The sequence below is a fragment of the Hippichthys cyanospilos genome, chromosome 21 (genome assembly GCF_059441005.1).
Source record: "Hippichthys cyanospilos isolate Australia breed blue-spotted pipefish chromosome 21, RoL_Hcya_1.0, whole genome shotgun sequence".
NCBI lineage: Eukaryota > Metazoa > Chordata > Actinopteri > Syngnathiformes > Syngnathidae > Hippichthys > Hippichthys cyanospilos.
Window position 1 is genome coordinate 5,633,028 of NC_142389.1, and position 18,654 is coordinate 5,651,681.

Sequence of the window (18,654 nt, forward strand, 5' to 3'; positions counted from 1 at the left end):
CGGCGGATCCACTCACCTTTCCTCATGCCGCCAAAGGGGTCCTTGGCGGACTCGTAGGGACCCATTCGACCCATCATCTCGGGGCCGCCCATTCCGGGCTGGTAACTCTGAGAGTTGGGGGTCATGGCGTTCCGTCTGGAAAAAGCCGGGTCGCTGCCTTCGGCAAAGGGGTCCTGCAAGTTGACGCTACTCCTAAAAAATACATACATGAAATACTTTTAGAAATTCAAATATTCAGCTTGTTTCATGCAATAAAGTCATGTGCGAATCTAACCTGGCACCAGGCATGGGAGGCATTTGTGTGTGGGGGGTGGAGGCCGGAGTGGGAGGCTTCAGTTCTCCCCCCTCTGCCATGGAACTACTGGTGGACTGAGGAGTCTGGGGGCCTTGGAGCGATCCAGAACCAGCTGCAAAAACACAAACGCCCACTTAAACCGTATTCCAAAAATAAAGCCACCGTCGCATCCGCCGCAGATCTCTTAACAGCTTAACCTCTGACAATGACAAATGGCCGACCGGGCTATCGAGACGGCGACGCCGGTGTGAGCGCATGATGCCCGCTGATGGATGGTGTTTGTGTGCGAGGCACAGTATCGCGCTCCTGCTCAGGACTCAAGTCTGATGACTCACGGCTTCCCATTCATTAAATTGTGGCGCGCACGCACACACAAAACACGCACGCACGCACACGCACGCCGGGGTCAATGCCAGGTTACGCTTATTCACAATGTCTCGCGTCACCATCGCGCCTCTCGCACCAACTACCCCTCCTCCCTCCGGCAGGGATTTCCCTTCTACAAGGGCGGAAGGGGGGAGGGGGGGGAGTTGGGGGGGCAGAGTCAGAGAAATTGTGTGACTTTTACACACTCAGGCACCCCCTCTCCCCACCCCCACGTCTTTCCATTCATCATTTCTGGCTCAGTACTAATCTCCAGGGAGTGTTTCCTTTGTAGCCCTAGGCCAGGCACCAATCAGGCAGCGAATACCCCCCCCCCCCCCCCCCCCCCAATCGTAACAGTGCCAGCTGACAAGCATCCTGATGTACAGTAAAGCCCCCGTTATAATTTAGATCAGTGTTTTGACACCTTTTTTCAATTATTTACCCCCGGTGTAACATTTTTTTAACAGCAAAAATCATTTTTGGGATGAAGAAAAAAAACAACAACAACACAATACCACACTGTGCCGTATGTTTCTGATTTATTAAACCGACCTGGTAGTGGTATCTTCTCTGTGTGTTTTATACAGCAACTCCAGAAGATAAAGTAATCTTTTTTTTCTGGCTCATCTGCATCGCTAATTGCATCACATCCATATAAAAATTTGCAAGACATAATATGCCTTTATTTTGCTAAGGAATCCCCACAACACAATTCAGCAATAAGTTTCTTCTTGTTGTGATTAATTTACTCTTAATTTGAAAATAAAAATCGTGCTGTTCCTCTCACAGCCTTTTAACCCTTTATTGGGCAAACTGCCGCTTTCTGCCGATATTCTAAACAGGCAAAATGGCCGAAAGCGTCCGCAACGGCCATTGCTTAAATTCTAACGTACACTTAAATTCCTCTAAAATCCTGAAAATTCTTGCCCGTTTCTGGCTTGAAAGTAGAAAAAACTTGCATACATACAGTATGTAGAAAAAGTCTACAGGCAGGTTTGAATTTAAATCAAAGTAACAATACATTGTGCCATAAGCAAGGCAGCACTGAGCTATAAAAGTAGAGCTTCAGCACAATAAAGAGCAGGAAGCTGAGACAGAAGGGGTCCCTACCTTCAAAAAAAATTCCAGGAATATACAATATTTTCACTTTCATATACAATATATATATATATATATATATATATATATATATATATTATATATATATATATATATATATATATATATATATATATATATATATACACATATATATATATATGTCGTGTTTGTCCAGGACATAGCCTATGATCGTCAATTGACGCGGCTCTTGTAGTTTGCCAGCATTGTACTACTTCCAATCTACACTTGGTGGCAAGGCAGGAGAAGAAAAAGAAATAAATCCGAATCCTGACGCACTTGCTCTACTTTCTGCTCTGTGTCAAGGTTATGTTAGAACACATTGGTCTTGTTTTGATTCGCAATGTAGAGATGTGATTCTGCTGCTTCAGTACAAGGGCGGCTTTATTGCAATGGTGATACTGGGCTGCAGGCAAAAAACCTGAATAATACTCATTAATCGCTGGGCTTTCATTGCTTTCCATATCTTTTAGCCGCAGTGGACTGTTTTTAAGATTTTTGTGATTTAGTACATACCAGGGCTGGGTGGCTGGATCTTAGGCTGGTTCTTTTTGGTGTCCGTATTGAAAAAGTCCGGAGGCGGTTCCTCGCCGCGCTCGATCTTGCACTCAAAGGCGTACAAACACTGGATGTACTGCTTCTTGAGGGAACTGGCAGCGCTGCTGGATGTGCCCACGTTGAGGTTGGTGGCGAGCTCCCGCCACTTTTTGTTCTTGTTCACCTGGGCGGGCGACCGAGAGAAAGATCCCATTTGAGGATGCCCAGCGGAAACCGGGACCCGCCGAGGGAAACCCGACATACCTGCGTGAGGCCTCCGATCTCCTTGACGGATACGTAGAGTCGGAACAGGTCTAGAGGCTTGCGCCCCACTGCAGGGAGGTTGTTCATGCCCATGGCTTTCTCCTCGGCGAAGGCCAGGTAGCGGTCAACCCACATCTTCCTCTCTGGCTCCGGGCCAAGCTCGTACAGGCGAGTGATTTTCTCGTTGGTGATGGTAGAAGAACTCGACTTCTGCGATAAATCAAAGATGATGGATTTAAAAAATAAATACATAAAAAATCGGAAATGTTTTGCTGCAAGGATACGCAAGCCCACCTTCTTGGATTCCGTCTTTGGAGTCCCGTCCACTTTGTTGTTCATCTTCTGGGCCTGGTTCATTTTGTCCATGCCAAACTCAGATCCAGGAGCCATTCCTAAAACGCCAAAAAAAAATAAATAAATAAAACGCTTTCCATCAAACCTAAGCAAACAGTCGGCTAGTTCATTTCTTTTCCCATTTAAGAGTGGAGTACTCATACTGATCCATCCAGCTATCCATTTTCTACCGCTAAAATGCGTCTTGGCTGAATAGTTGAGCTATGCACTCACCAGGGGTGTTGTTGCCCATGTTTGCACCCATTGGATAGGAACCCGGACCTCCCTGGTTCATCATCCCGTGCATGCTGTTCATGCCCGGGCCGTATGGCGAAGCCGAACCCATCATGCCTTGTGACATGGGGTACCCAGGCGGCCTGTTGAAAAGAATCTTATAGCTTAAAAACTCCTGGAATGACCCTTTGTAAGAGAGTCGGGTTTCTATTTTGTGACAACTCTGCTTTTGTTCTGTCATTGTGGGTGAGGGAAAAAAAAAAAATCATAAAGCACCATTTTTTTTTTCATATCGAGTGACTAGCATTTGCCAAAATCATGATGACTGAATGTCTGGAGGCTGATCTGGCATCCTCGCTTGGGAAGGACGTGTTTCACTGATCCGCTCGCTCGCTCTCTCCCTCTCTCTGTCTCTCTCTACCTCCCTCCACCTCTCTCCCTCGCTCTCAGATAAGTACTTGGTCTGCTGCCATGTACTCGAACTAAACACAGCACGTGGGAAAAGCTGATCATTTTTCATGGTCACACAGCAAAGAAAGCGCACAAATGCAAAGGCTCATTCTGCTGAAATGATTTACACTGCAAACGCAATGAGTCACATTTTGCCTTGTTGCTTTGCACCCACCTGTTGTGTATGGAGTTGCTGGGCCCATGATGCATGGAAGGACCGCCGTCTTTTCTGTTCATTCCCGGAGGCGGGCACATGCCCGATACCACCTGAGGAGGCATGCTGCCCAAGTTGGAGCCCATGCCGGGACCGTAAGGCCTGGCGCCCATCTGGCCGGGACCTACTCTGCCGCCGGGGGGCATGTTTCCGTAGGGCGTCCCGCTGCCCTGTCCGGCCATGGGGTTCATAGAGCCGCCCATGCCGGGGCCGCCGGGGTAGTTAGCATTGGGCATACCTGAGTAGCCGGGCGGCCTGGGATAACCTGGAGTGAAAGAGAAAGAACACTTTAGGAAGGTCCTAAGTGACCAGACGTGATGTGTTTGACTATGGATATGTATGTTTAAGTGACTATACTTTGGTACAGAAAATGTTGTAATCTGTAATGCCCTGGAGCAGACATCTTTGTAAAAAAAACAAAGTGCAGCTCAGCATCTGGCTAGTGGATGGCGTGGCAAGTTGTTGAGCATTTAATAAAAAAACAAAAAAATCAAGGTGGTGGGTTTATGCTCATTTTAAGATTGTCAGACACGGGGATATCCGATTTTTTCCAGCACTTTTACATTTCCATGAATCGTACCCGCAAGGAAGGAATTGTTTAAATCTAAGGAATCTAAATGAAGCCTCTCAAGCTACTCCACACAAAAGGCCCAACTTTGCTTTATGACCACCTACCGTTTTTAAAGTTGGAATTTTAAATTGACGGACCTCTCTCAGTTGAGCGTCTTCCGACTAGGTCGGATCGGTCTCTGTGTTCCAGTTCTAAATTTACCTCTGTGCCGCTTGTTATGACAAGCTATGGCTCACGGGGATACAGTAACTTCTTCAAAGTCCACACACGCCGCCTTCCCGACTTCAAAGTTATAATTTGTTACATATGGAAAAGTGAGGGGAAAATGGCTTAAATGGAAAAATCTGGCTTATCTGCATAATCGGTCAGTCATGTCCTTAAGGGGGATTCCAGCTGATAACAAGGAACATCTCAGTGTTACTCCTTTAGCGCGGCCTCACCTTGAGGGCCGTACTGGCCGCCCTGAGGGCCATAGTTTCCCATGGAGTTGTTCTGGGGGTAAGGACCCATCCCGCTATGCATCTGACCCCCTGAAGACTGGCGAGGAGATAAGGCAGAGCCAGGTTGTCCTGGGGACCCGTAAGGAGGCATCTGTGGGTTACGCATGTACACTGCAAGGCAAGAATTGGAAAGGGGCGTTATTACAAGTTAATATAGATTAGTATGTGCCTAAAAAACAAAAAAAACAAAAACAGCGCTCACCCCTGTCTTGGCCCAGAGCCGACTGGTTCATGGAAGAGTGCATGATGCTGTCTGACTGGACACTTGGCGGCCGGGGAGGCATCTGATTACCTGTCAGCGGGGGGAAATTAGATAAACATTCAAATAATGATAAACAGCAGTTTCCAAATAAAAGGGCATCAAATGCAACCCAGCCATTGATACCGTGGCTGCTGTTTGGATGCTTTACAATCATTGTGATAGTAGATGGGAGACTTAATGTTCCCATCTGGCAAGTGGCTTCATGAATTACAAATGAGAGCGCTCGTGTTGTGGAGTGTGCCAGCATTCGCTTTGGACTCCAAAATATATCCTGCTTTCATGCAGCCTCTGACGTTGTGTCAACTAAGTGAAAATGCATTTGGAATTAGTCAAGAGTGCTTGTTTTTGTTTACGCTGCTTAGTCAGGCAGATGAAAATTGCTTCCATTTGTTGTTTTCTTGAAGTACTCCTCATATGTTGGGATGTTTTTGTTACCTGGCACAGCGGCGGGGGATAGAGGGCCGGTGCGGGAGGGCGTGACACTGGCGGGGGAGCCTACGGGCGACGGCGAGGGCCCGCGGATGCCTGGCAAGTGGGGCGAGGTGTGAGGTGAGAAAGGCGACTGGGCGGGGTTGCTCTGCTCCCCCTGGCTACTGGACACCCCCGAGGTGCTGACGCCTGGGCTCAGGGCGCCCTCCGTGCCGGTGGGAAGGTCGTCAATAGAGCCGGACAGATCCTGGAAGAAACGCAGAGCTCAGTATTGGCTTGATAGTGATACCTAGTATCGGTTTTAGGGATAGGCCGCTTATCGGCCGTTACGATTACTGGTGCTAATATTTGGCATTTTCAATCTTGGCATTTTGAATAGCTACCCATTAAAATGTCGAGTTAACTTGATAAGAGATTCTGTTGACCCTGGGAACATATGTTTGTCTGAAATAAAAACAAAGTGAAATTGTAAAGATTTTTGTTATATTGAAATTTTGAACTGGTAGAAACCACTCACACACACATATATGTGTCACATGCTAATAATTCTAGGAGCTCCCAGCTACTTTTGCAATTTCACAAAGATGTATGTTAGTTAAAAAAAAAACTACTTTAGGAAAATCTGCAGTTGTTCAACAAACAATGAAGCTAAAAGACACATTTTTAAAAAGTTGTAGTTATTTTTTTTTAACCGAAGACAAATATCGACTTAGAATACCAGTTATAAATTTCTTGAATACGATTAATTGACATCAGCCCTAAAAAAATGCATATTGGTCGATTTTCAACAGGTTTTCACACATCCCTATCAAAATGAGCTATGTTTAGATTGGGGTGTTAGTGGAAGTGCTGGAAAGTCTTCATGGCATTTTTGTGTACGGTAATATGCGCTTCCAAAGCATTTCCTCCTCAAATCAACTTTACGCCGTTTATTTTTAAGGATGACAATCTGTGACATGTGTAAAGTCAATTCTTTGTGCAATATTTACGCTATTCAAGGCTAAGCTACTTGATTGGGATGACAACAAAATGTTTAAAACAGCATTTGTGCTGATGTGGCATTGTTATGGAGTCTTCCCGGCCCAAAGCACAAAGGCCAGCAACAGTCACACTTGTGTGAAGGTGAATGTTTACACACTGGCTGCTCACGTGGAGCCCATGTGCTTCCTCAGAAATGCAAACTCATCTGCCAGTCACGTCGGAGGAAGCGGGGGAGGGAAGGGGCGGAGGGAAAAACATTGGCTGGAAGGTGTCCAACAATTCCCATAGAAATCTCACACACTTCGCAGGGCTGGCTGCGGCCCCTGAAGCCGGCGGTTTTTGCACTTGAAACTGTGCCCGCTGCTATTTTTGGGATGTGACCTGATGGAGGAACCACAGAGGGAGCGACAGGAGGAGAGTGCTGATTCACAATACAGCCGTCCAACCCCACCCCCACCCCCACCCCCACCCCTCCCAGACTGCCTGCACAAGCCAAGGCCTTGTTGACCTGCACGGGTGAAGCATATGACGCACAGCAGGCAGAGCTATTAAGGTGGATTATTGCACGCTAAATTGGAATAGCACACAGACTTTCGCAACATGTTCCTTAAAACCTGCCTTCTCAAAGTTTGAATTCAGGAAGCCTGGACAAGGAAGAAAATTCTTCAAAAGACCCTCATACCAATAAAAACATAAAGATTGAAACTATCAATCAACGACAATTAAATAACCTGAAACAAAATCAGTGCCTCAAAACAATCGTTAACCACAACGCCTAATCAGTGCAGCATAACGCTCTATTATAGTATGTGTAAATAAGTTAGCGTATTTACACCAGGCCAGGCCTCAAACCTTTGAATCTGTGCACACTCAAACTTAACGACGCTTAAGCAGAGAATGAGGAAGTTGGGCCTGCTCTTCACAGACAACGTTTTACTAAATAATAATAATCAGGCGTTTTAAATGCTTACTCAGTGGCATAATCAGTGAAATGCTTCTAAATGTTCCAAAGCAAAAAGAAGAAAATCATTGCAATATTTGCAATAAATCATGCTCCACAACATGATTTATTGCAAATATTTTTACAGACCCCAGAGGCTATGGCTCTCCGACCCCCAGTTTCAGAGCAACTGCCTTTAACGACCAAGGTTGTAGCTACTATTATTGCCGGCTGACATTTAACCTCACCTCTCCCTCCCCGACACCCACCCAAGTTCCACTGAGACATCACAAGACCGGTCATGTGTCTGCCGGCCGGCACAATGACCACCTTGCTAGCCCGCCATCCACAAAAGAGTCCCTTCCATTGTTACGAATAACACCCAGACATCTATCTCCATCGCCCGGCCCGCCCAAGACCCCGAGGCAAAAAGGGTCGAGGGTCAATTCGCGTCGCTGCCGTGAAGGGGCAAAGGGGAGTCAGGCCTGTTGGTGGGGAGGGATCGTTGCAAATGGTTGACACACTTCAGTCAGACGCCAAACAAGCGAGAAGGGAGAGAATTGGAATTGTGGTAAAAGTCAACAAAAAGACTTGATTTGTCATGTCTACTTTGTTCCAGTTGTCATCATCACACATGAAACCCACTGATTCAATGTTTTAAGCAAACAAAGAAGCTCCCATTACCACCGTGAAAAACAGCAACAACCTATTGGCTCTGTTAACATGCTAATTTCACTAAGGGATAGTAGCAGATCTTTGACTACATCCGGACACAAAGATATTCAACAGGTCCGTTTCATGATAGCTGCCACAAAGGCAAAAACAGCTGACGTTTTTGGCGGTCAACAGATGACTTAAATCGCATGCCCATTTTATGTCATAAAAGCAGTCTATTTTAAATTCAGACTGCCATGTCTGGTTCAATTGCTGCCGTTTCCACAAAAGAAAGCCAGCTGATGTTTTGGGAGGACAACAAGAAATTATCTCTGTTGGCAGACTAAACTTAATAAAAGGAGAAGAAAAGACAAACAAAAAAACACAACAAAACTCATCTCAACTGTTGGATAATCACAATCATTTTCAAGCAACTACAAAAATAATCGCGTAGTTGTGTCTTTTTTATTACTATTATCCTTTGTTCATTAATTGATGAGTTCCACTGAGAAAAAGAAACTAATATAAGTTGTCTCTCTCTTAATAGCAAAGAACGAGCTTGACAAAGGACAAACAATTATTGACGTGCTTTTTGGCAGCACAACAACAAACAAGATCAACTAGTTTCAGACAAGTTGTACTAGTCATGTCTGAGAATTTCACAAAAGGACTAGTGATTAGCAAATGCGCTTAACCAGTCATGTCTTTTCCATAACATGCCCGTTACACAAAAGAACAAAAAACTACTTCCCACTTTTTCAAGCTCCACTGCTCATTTCTGTTCCATTAATTGACATTTCCATGAAAAAAAGCAACATCTGCGCTTTCTTGATGTTTTCGGGGATTAATATCGGACCGGACGAGATATCCCCCTTTTTGACGATAAACAAGTCCTACTAATCAAAAACTAAACAGAAAAGCCACATTTATTTCATTATAAGTCTATATCTGCTCATATCTCTAAAAACAAGACTGAAATCACACAACCGGTCATGTCTCTTTACAGACCAGTGCCAAGTGTAGATACTGTACCACCGCTGAAATTAAACCGTGTCTTTTTTCCTCTGAAAAATACAAGCAAACACCTGATAAGTGACAGCTCTGGCCCCCGAGTCCCAATCGGTGCAGGCGTAGTACACACCGACCCCACAGTGGAACACACAAATGCTCCTTTCCACACTCCCACTCTACAGGCATCGATTTTTCCCGGCTCAATATTGCACGCATGCACACACAGTGGCCAGTTCTGCTGACTGCACAGGCCCGGGCAGCGAGGAACAGAGGAGGGAGCGGTGCGCTATTGGTGGTGGGGATGGGAAAGTGTTTGGAGGGGGCGCTTATTGGCGGTGATAGTAATGCTGCTGTGGCTGTGATATTCAACAGTTAATTAGAAGGGAAAGGACGACGAGTAGCGAAGAACAGAGCGTGGTGGAACAGTAGACTGACGGGGGGTTTGCTGTGTAAGTTACGATGCTGTGATAATGATATCCAGACAAATGTAAAAAATATGTAATACTAATATATACATACATACATACAACACAAAAAGCCAAGTAAATATGATTCTTATGGCATGGAAAGGGTACAGCAGAAAGGAAAAATCTGCAGCTCTTTCCTGCAGAGCTTCAAGCTTCCCTCTGTGGCAGCCATTTTGTGCTTCCCCAGCTCTGCCTAATATGGAACTTCACAGTGAGAACACGACAAACTGCAGCTTGCTCCTGATAGTTGAAACCAAGGAGGTGGTGTAATTTTTCAGTTAGATTTATATTATAACTGAGAAAAATACATATTTTTAGGACTTTTTTTTTTTGGAGGAAGAAATGCAATTATGGTTGTATGGACGCAGGCCAATTCCCGTGTTCTACACATCTCCTGAGTCATGCACGCTCTCCTGCGCCTGTCTTAATGTATTCCATTTGCAGATTACTTCACTGAGTCAGTCAAGCCCGACCACAGCCATTAGTCTGCCAAGCCTGCCGCTCTCCTTTTTTCTTTTCTTTTTTTTTGCGCGCGTCTGCGAGTGGAAGCAAGAGAGTAAGCGGCCTTGAGATAATGACACATATCTGGTATGTGTGACAGAGACCAGTCGTGGAACTAGATCTGGCGCTGAGGAGCCTGGTGTGACCTGGTCAGAGTTCAGCTGTCAGTCAAATGGTTTACTACCTTGGCCTGGGACAAAAAAAAAAAAAAAACATGAGCTTAAGAGGGAAAGAAGAGTATGGCTTGCATCTCCGCGGCTGCCATGGTTACGGCGATCCACGTGCTTGACACATTAGTGCCGACACGGCCCCTCGCCTCCCCCTCCCCCTGCCGACTGGCTGGCTGCTGCCATCTCTGTCAAGTCGCTCACTCCCGGGCCTCCCTGTGTGCTTGCCAGGGTCACTGCACAGTCAAGCTACTACAAAAGGAGACAACGAAGAAGACCAAGCAGCCTGGAGGAGGCCCGCGATTGGAACGGGAGACACCTCAAAAGCCGCCACTTATTTAATCACACACTCGGCCGAGTCTTTGCAACCAGGGTGAACAAAACCAATGAACCTCAAACTCTTCACGCATCTGTTTGTTGGTCGCACACTGATGCTGCAATTGGCACTTCAGACAGCACTTTTCTTTTAGATTTCAGTCTCTGGGGCAGCTAATGACTCGATATCAAAACGATCACAATGAAAGCCCGCTGGCGTGTCTGTCGCTCAAGATAGATGACAAACCATCTGCGGGGTGTAAACAACGGGACATCCAAGGGCGGGATGGTAACCCGGGCCTTCCCCGAACCTTCGAGGGAGGCCCGATTCAGCCCGGGCGCGGGCTTTTGCAGGGCTGAGCTCAACCATAAGGGGGCACTCCCATTCCACTGTGAGGGAAAGAAGTGGTGGTGAAAGGAGGAGAAGCAAAGCAAGGCAAGGCCCCTGTCTCATGCAGCAAGAAGCAGCCATTACAGGCTTTTGCATCCAACATGGGCAGACGGGACACTCGCCACACGTCGGGCCAATATGGGGTGTTGAATCGCTGCCTTGATTTGCCTGATGAAAAAAATGACCAGGTGGGCTAAAAGAATGAAAAAGACAGACAGATGTAGGTTACGTGCACAAAAGAGCTTCTCCCCAGAGGTCATAATTACACTACTACTTAATCACCAGCAGCCACGTGGGCGGAATATTATTGTCGCGAAAGCATGAATAAGCAAAAAGTTTGGATGAGAGCTTTTAAAAGGGCTCTTTTTCTTTTTTTTTCCCTGGTGAGAACTGGGATCAAAAGGTAAGGGAGTTAACTTTAAATGTTTCACATTAGCCTAATTGGAGATCTCTGTGGGGGGAAACAATAAAGGTGGGACAAACACTGCAGCAGTCTATGTCGCCCGATTGAAAGAGGTGGGAGGGAGTGTGTGTGTGTGTGTGTGTGTGTGTGTGTGTGTGTGTTTGGGAGGGGGTTCTGATTGCTGTGAATAATGTGGAGATGGTGTGTGTGTGTGTGTGTGTGTGTTTGTGTGTTGGGGGGCCTTTTGTGGTGATCACAATGGTAACGGGGAGTCCCAGAGCAGAGCACAGATGCCCCAGTGAGGAAAGCAGCTGCCCAGCCTTGGTTGAGGGCTTCTGGCCTTCGGAGAGCTGAGGGATGGAGGGGCCTCAGGGAGATGTGAACTGGGGGGGGGGGGGGGGGGGGGGGGGGCTACAGCCAGTCTGCCCGCTTTACAGAGAGGCGTTGCCCCTCCCCTTGATGCTGTCACACATTCCGGGTGTCTAGAGGGCGCTGCAAAAAATCACCTAATATCTAGCAGGGGGATGGGGGGATTACATAGCGAGGGTTGATTTGGCGGAGTGAGAGGTAATTTCATTGTGGGGACCCTCTCATCCATCCATGCAAGTTCCGGGAAGGGGTGGGGGCAGAGCCGGCTGAACACCGAGGGGACAGCCAGACAGTGCTGCAGTCAGCCACAGTCTTTGTGCTGCAAAACTAGCTCAGCCTAGCACAAATGGAGGCAGAGGGGAGGGGCGCGGGAGAGAGTGTGAGAGTGAGCAGCAAAAAAGGGAGGCAGTAGGGGAGGAGGGGGGGGGGGGTGTTCTGTGAGCAGGCTCACACTAGAGAGCAGGCAGAGCACACTCGCTCACTCACTCGTCGCCGACAAACCAGTTCACCCGAGCGAGGGGGAAAAAAAAAAAAACAAAACAACACACTTTGTCAGCACATTGAATGTTCTCGAGTACATTAATTAAAAATCACACATTACAGGTGGTGGTGTAGGGGGGTGGTGAAAGAGAGGACGGGTAGGGGAGGGAACGAGCAAGAGAAGCCCGAGAATCTGAATAATACAAGTCGACACAGGAAGCGAGGGCCCCAGAATAGCAACAGGAAACCGTCCCCGCACTCTGAATAAGCCAGCGTCACAGCCTCGCAAAACAAGGCTATGCTGCACAGCGTTATGAAAGCTGATTTACTGAAGGAGGGAGCCAACGAGAAAGGAGGAGGAGGTGGAGGAGAAGGGGGGAGGCAGAGCGCAGGCAAGCCAAGGAGAAAACAAGAATTTAGAGTGCTGGACCAGAGAGGCATAAACACAAAGCTGAAAAGAAGGGAGAGAAAGGAAGCAAAAATACCAAAGTGCAATATTGGAAGGGAAAAAAAAAAACGACAGGGAGGGGGTTGGGCTGGCTAGGAGAACGGGAGCAAAAGAGGGAGGGGAGGAAAGTGGGCCGGCCTTGTCAGGCTGATTGCTCCAGAGCTATGTCGCAAAAACAAGCTTAGCTGCCGCAGGAGCGCCGAGCTGGGCTGGGCTGAGCAGGGAATGAGAGGCTTTGTAGGAGGGGAGAGCGGCCTGAGATCAGGGCCAGGCTGGAGTATCCACGATCAGCAGTCTTGCCTTATTAAAGATGATTTGGTCAGAGGGACTGTGTTTTTTTTTTTTTTTTTAAATGTGGGTGGTCCCAGAGCTTTGGTAATACACTGGAAGAGAGTGAAATCTGTGCTCAAGGGTGGGGGAAGCTTGGTAGGCACAGTGAAAGATTAAAAAAAAGAGAAGTCCAGAGAAGTCATTTTTAAAGGCAAAAAAACTGTCCAAGGTAAAGTGGTTCATACGGTAAGAGTCCACATGTATGTCAAAACAATTACCGGTTTAAAAAAATTGCAATAAGCATTTCAGTCCAGCAGTTAGCGATAGTTACATTTTTTTTTATTATCCGCCAGGATTAAATCAGTTTCGTCGGTATGTCGATAAATGATAAATTGGATGAATATTGGTTTCAGGAAAAAGTTACCATTATTAAGTATATAGAACGTGGTTACAACTGTAAGTTAAAAGTCAAGTTTTAGTACACAAGGTTGTTTTCCGGTTACTGTTTGGTTCCCATTCTGCACAAACGGAGAATTTAAAATGCGAAAGTTGATGGCATTAAAAACAAAGAAAATAAAACCTGCCAAATGCACTGAGTAAATTGTCCAATAAATTATTCTCAAATAGAGTGAATCAAATGTACACAATAACATTGAATATAGGCTTGTTCGATAACACTTTTATCTTTCTGTCTGACACTAATACAAGTACTCATCACGAGTAGAAACGAATACCAAATAAAAATACACTCATACTTTAAATATACAAAATATCCCCTCCCAAAAAAAGGCCCCCATATTCCAATAAACGATTTTCCATTTTCATGAATTTTGTGAAATCAATGGCAATGATTAAATACTGAAATGACAAATTAACTGTCAATATTATTGTTAAAGATCAGCGGTGTCAGATACATTTTTACCAAGGGCCACTTTACAGGCCACATAAAATAATGTGGCGGACCGGATCTGGCCCCCGGGCCTTGAGTTTGACACGGGTTATAGATTCATTAATGTTGTAGCCTTATATGTGAAGCCACCAATCATGTTAACGATTTCTAACAAATAAGAAACAGCTATAGTAAATACATAAATCAAGCGTAATATATATACAACAAAAAATGTTCTATTCGTATCCATTTCTAACAAATAAGAAACAGCTATAGTAAAAACATAAATCAAGTGTAAAATGTATACGACAAAAATTCTTCTGTTCGTATCCTAAGCGATACAAGTTGCAATGTTTTTCTTCAACAACGCTGAAAAAAAGTTTTACTTTTGCACTTTATCACTCTAATACAATGTGCTATTTGTCTTTTAGACTACAGCCTCTTATTTGGATGGGAAGTGGAGAGAAACCGAGCGACGAGGGCAGTGAGGGTAGATGATGGGAGGCTAAGTAAAACAAACTCAAAGTGTGTGACCAACATGTGACCTTCCCTATCAAAGTCTGGAGCGCATTCAGACACACCAAAAAGACGAGTCGTGCCGTCAGGGGGCGGCCTTTGGCGGGATTAACCCAAGAGTGGAGAAAAGGGGTACAAAAGACCTACGAGAGGACAACAGGGAGATTAAAATAGCCGTAAAAGAGGGGGAAAGGTGGATGGGTGGGTGGGGGTCCTGATCTTGTAGGTCAACAGACAGGAAGTGTCACTTCCTTAGGGGAATCAAAGATGTAGCTGCAGAGACTTTCCAAGTCCCTACAAAGAGAAGCAACAAAAACTGATCCTATATGTCATTCCATCTGACTGGATCTCATGTGTCACAACAAGAGAACTCCAAAGACGTTTTGCTTTAGAACAGAGTGCAGGCCCAAGTCAAGTTAACTTCATGACAAAAATCTGTTGGTTATGACTGGAGTCAGGCGGTTAATGCTCAACAGTCAAGCGCGTGTGTCCCGGAGCTAGAGAACAATCCAGAAACCAGTTCAACTTGCTCAGCGAGTTGGTTGTCAGCTACAGCCCGTTCTCCTTATTACTCCACTACACACACGAGCGCATGTGCCTCACTCCTTGCACAGGTGTGCATATATTTAAACCCATAAGAGTCAGGTACGTGGCTCACATCGATTTAAGGTGAAGGGGATGGCTGTTAAAGAAACACTAGAAAGCTAAATGACAGTCTCTGATACACCGAGGGGATTCGATTTTTTTTTTTTTTAATCCAGATGTAATTAAAGTACAAATTAGTGATGTACATAATTGATTCGTCATTTAAGAACGTAGCCGATGGAGTGGAGGCAGTTGCTGATTAATTACACCTTGGAACAACTTGAGGAAACTGAGTGCACGACTTGGCCCTGTTGAATCATTCCCTGATGGTCGGCTGTCCAGAGAGCACAAACGTGACGTCAGCTGTGGGAAGTCGAGCTACGCCAGGACTCCGATCGATAAAACTGACGCTCAACCAGGAGTTTAGTACATTGAGGGACAATGGAATAACATATAATCAAATCATCCAAAAATAAAATAGACAATCTCCAGATCTAAGGCCTTGTCTACCGGATAATTCTCTCCTCTTCACGCGTAAAATAAATTCTGTCCATATGGCTTTGTTTATTTGAAAACGTGCTGCTACACGAATATGCATAATGCGGGCATTCCTCAAACTGCCAAATATCAGCGCCAAAAATCGATCGATCCTTTTTTTTTTTTAACTTCTATAATTGACAGCGTAATAAGTGTACTGGTTAGCATATGAGCAAAGAGACAAAATTGTACAAAGATGATAACGTTATAATACTATACGATATTCACAATCACAAAAAGAGTAAACCATGAACAATAAGATAAATACAATATGCATCCGAGCAACTTTCTGTTGTTTGGTCCCATTTGTTTGGTTCGAAACAGTGAAGGCACACCTGATCTTAACACTTTTCAAATTTGACACAGGGTGTCGGGCTTTTTAACGTGGTCTAATCTGTACACAGAGTCATGTGCTCCGACACGCCGAGGCAAGCAGATTAATGTCTCGCGGCCAATCAACGAGCACAGATAGGGAATCCCCAATAAGACTGCCGGAGGGAGGGGGAGTGTAGGGGGGGGGGGGGGGGAATAAAAATAGCCCGAGCGTGGCCAGTTCAGCCAATGGTTAGAGCCCGCAGAGACGTATAAATAAATAAAGGAGAGCGAAAATAAACAGGAGGGGAACACATCCTGAGGGCATCCCTTATTGGCGTCGACAGCCTTCCTTATCATTCCTCCCTCGCTCCCGGCAGCTCCCACACCGACGGATCGCTCGCACCATTTGAAGTCATTTACTCGCTCGCCCCTCCTGCACCCACTACCCCTCCGTCCGTCCGTCCGTCCGTCCGTCGCCTCGCTGACGTTTGCTCTCTCACTTTCATTGTCTCTCATTAATGATCTCATTACTCACTCGCCTTTCCCCGGGCCCTAGAACGAGGTTAGCTGAAGAGAGTGGCCTATAAACACAGCCGACGTGACCAAAAAAACAAAACAAGTAAGGTGCCCTTCGTCATGCGCGACGCAGGGCCAACACGTAACATGTCTGCCGCCAATCGGGAGTCTTATCAATCAAATGAGGCCTAAAAGTAACGTAAGACTCAACAGGTTCATTTTAAGATTTGCTCTGTTGTTAGCCGGTAGCCATTATCTCGTTCATTTTGCGGCTCGGACATCCTCGTCAAACCCACGCAATACTTTCAAGGTAAGCAAATGCCCTAAATCATTTTCAGAGCAGCAATATTTCACACAAAGGACTCACCGGCAAACTGGACGGCCGGCCTTGCATGCTGTCTTCTTGACTGCTCTTGTTGGAAGGCATGGGCTGGTTGGAAGGAGGTGCGCTGGACTGGGAGCTAAAGGAATCTTGGGACAGTTCCTGCTTCAAGCACAAAAAAAACAAAAAAAAAAAAAAAAACAACCTCAAATCACAAAAATATTTCTTAACATTTCTTAAAATTATGATAAATTCACTAATACGTATCTAATCTGTAATTCATTCACAAACCTGCTGTGCAGAAGTTTTTTATGCCGTCTATTTTTTCATGGGTTTTTACAGGCAAGTCTGAATTTAGTTGGAAATCACTAGAGTATGAATATGCCTGTAAATGATGTTTTATACCTGTGTTCGTGTGTCACACGTCGTTTCTTTGAAAGATTATTATCTTTAAAGATGATCTTTTAAAGATTATTGTCACTGTAAGGTTGAATTTGTTGAAAGTGTGCGGGACGGTTGCGTTTCCTCGTTTTTTTGCAGTTAAAAAGGACCAAAACTGTGAAAAACTGGAGTGCCAAGAGAAAACCCACACTGCAAACTCTACACAGGAAAGCTGGAGCCGGAATCGAACCCGGGATCCCGGAAATGAACGAGCAGATGTGTTAGCCAGTCTTCCACCGTGCTGCCATATGTATAAAATAAATTATATACACACACACAGGCATGCACATAAGTGGTATATATAAAGACAGTCTACATTGTGGATTTTAAGACATCTACGATAGTTCTGGAATACATTTTCTTAAATAAACACTAAATAAATTAGAAATGTAAGTAAGTGATGATCAAAGTAGTCAATAAACCCTTGGAAAATTTGCCTCTCAATAGTTGGGTTTGTGTAGTCCAAGCATAATTATCCTCGTGTGGAATCGAAAAACATTTCCAAACATTTGCTTTTACTTGGGATTTTTATTTTAATTCACATATTTGCCTATTTTACATCAGAAAAAAACAGCTACTGAATCTTAGTTCAGTGATTTTGCATTTGCTGTGCTGTCAATTTGAATTAATGTCCTGGTGTTTAATAAACACCAGATTTATTCGTTCTAATTTAATAATAAAATGATTAATATTCGCAGATGGGTATGTGAATGGGAGCGGCGTTTTTGAAACAGCTGTGATGTTACCTGGGGAGGTGGTGGGAACCTCTGATATGGCGACTGCTGCGGCTGTTGTTGCGGCAGCGGTGGGGTCTGAGAGTACGGTGACGCTTGACTCTGCTGGCCATGACTTGGAGCTTGTTGGGATTGAGGAGCTTGACTTCCCGCTTGTTGCTGTGGTGGTGGTGGTGGTGGTTGTTGTTGTTGTTGCGGTGGCGGTGGTGGTGGGTGTGGCGGTGCGCCTTGTTGCTGCTGCGGCGGAGTTTGCTGCTGTGTCGGCTGGCCTGACGCAGACGCTTGAGGGTAGCCAGGCTGGCCTTGGGAACCTTGCTGGTTCTGAGGACCGGGACCTTGCTGTTGCTGTTGGCTCGGCTGTTGTTGAGGAGATACGTAGGGCGCCTGTCCGGCAGGAGGGGCGTGGGGACCTTGGGATTGGGAGTAAGGGGGCCCGGCTTGCCCGTGTTGACCGGGTGGCTGTGAAGGGTGCCCCTGCTGGGGGAAGGGAGCTCCAGAGCTGCTCTGGGGTTGGCCGGCGTATGGTGTCTGCTGCTGCCCCGGGTGAGGAGGACCACCGTGTTGACCATAGTAGCCCTGACCCTGCTGTCCATAGCTTCCAGGCCCTTGCTGTCCATAGGCGGACATCTAGAGAGGGAGCGAGGAGAGTCATTGTAGTACAGTCTTTATGGCAAAACAGTCAAGGTTAAAAGGCTCTTTCAAGCCCCTTCAAAGCTGACTATTCAAGCTTTGTGTTGAAAAATCGCTTATCACTTGGTTTTGGTATCTCAACTACAAAATCAGTTAATTTACATGAGACTTTGATTTCTGTGAGGGCAATAAATTATT

At 45.8% G+C, this 18,654-nt stretch overlaps 1 protein-coding gene across 2 annotated transcripts in view; it reads right to left on the minus strand.

The window, feature by feature from the left end:
* The window catches only part of LOC148406308 (AT-rich interactive domain-containing protein 1A-like), a 43,819-nt gene that overhangs the window by 6,418 nt on the left and 18,747 nt on the right, over window positions 1-18,654 (minus strand). The window contains exons 3-14 of one of the 2 annotated variants that reach the window (XM_088404610.1): window positions 17,839-18,453; window positions 16,697-16,813; window positions 5,581-5,821; window positions 5,086-5,175; window positions 4,824-4,994; window positions 3,774-4,077; window positions 3,149-3,291; window positions 2,876-2,973; window positions 2,582-2,791; window positions 2,297-2,501; window positions 275-407; window positions 17-192 (exon numbers count right to left, since the gene is read on the minus strand). In XM_088404610.1, coding sequence (XP_088260736.1) covers window positions 17-192; window positions 275-407; window positions 2,297-2,501; window positions 2,582-2,791; window positions 2,876-2,973; window positions 3,149-3,291; window positions 3,774-4,077; window positions 4,824-4,994; window positions 5,086-5,175; window positions 5,581-5,821; window positions 16,697-16,813; window positions 17,839-18,453 — 2,503 coding nt within the window. Of the gene's footprint in view, window positions 1-16; window positions 193-274; window positions 408-2,296; window positions 2,502-2,581; window positions 2,792-2,875; window positions 2,974-3,148; window positions 3,292-3,773; window positions 4,078-4,823; window positions 4,995-5,085; window positions 5,176-5,580; window positions 5,822-16,696; window positions 16,817-17,838; window positions 18,454-18,654 lie in introns of both variants that reach the window. The other variant, XM_088404609.1, reaches the window with a different exon arrangement.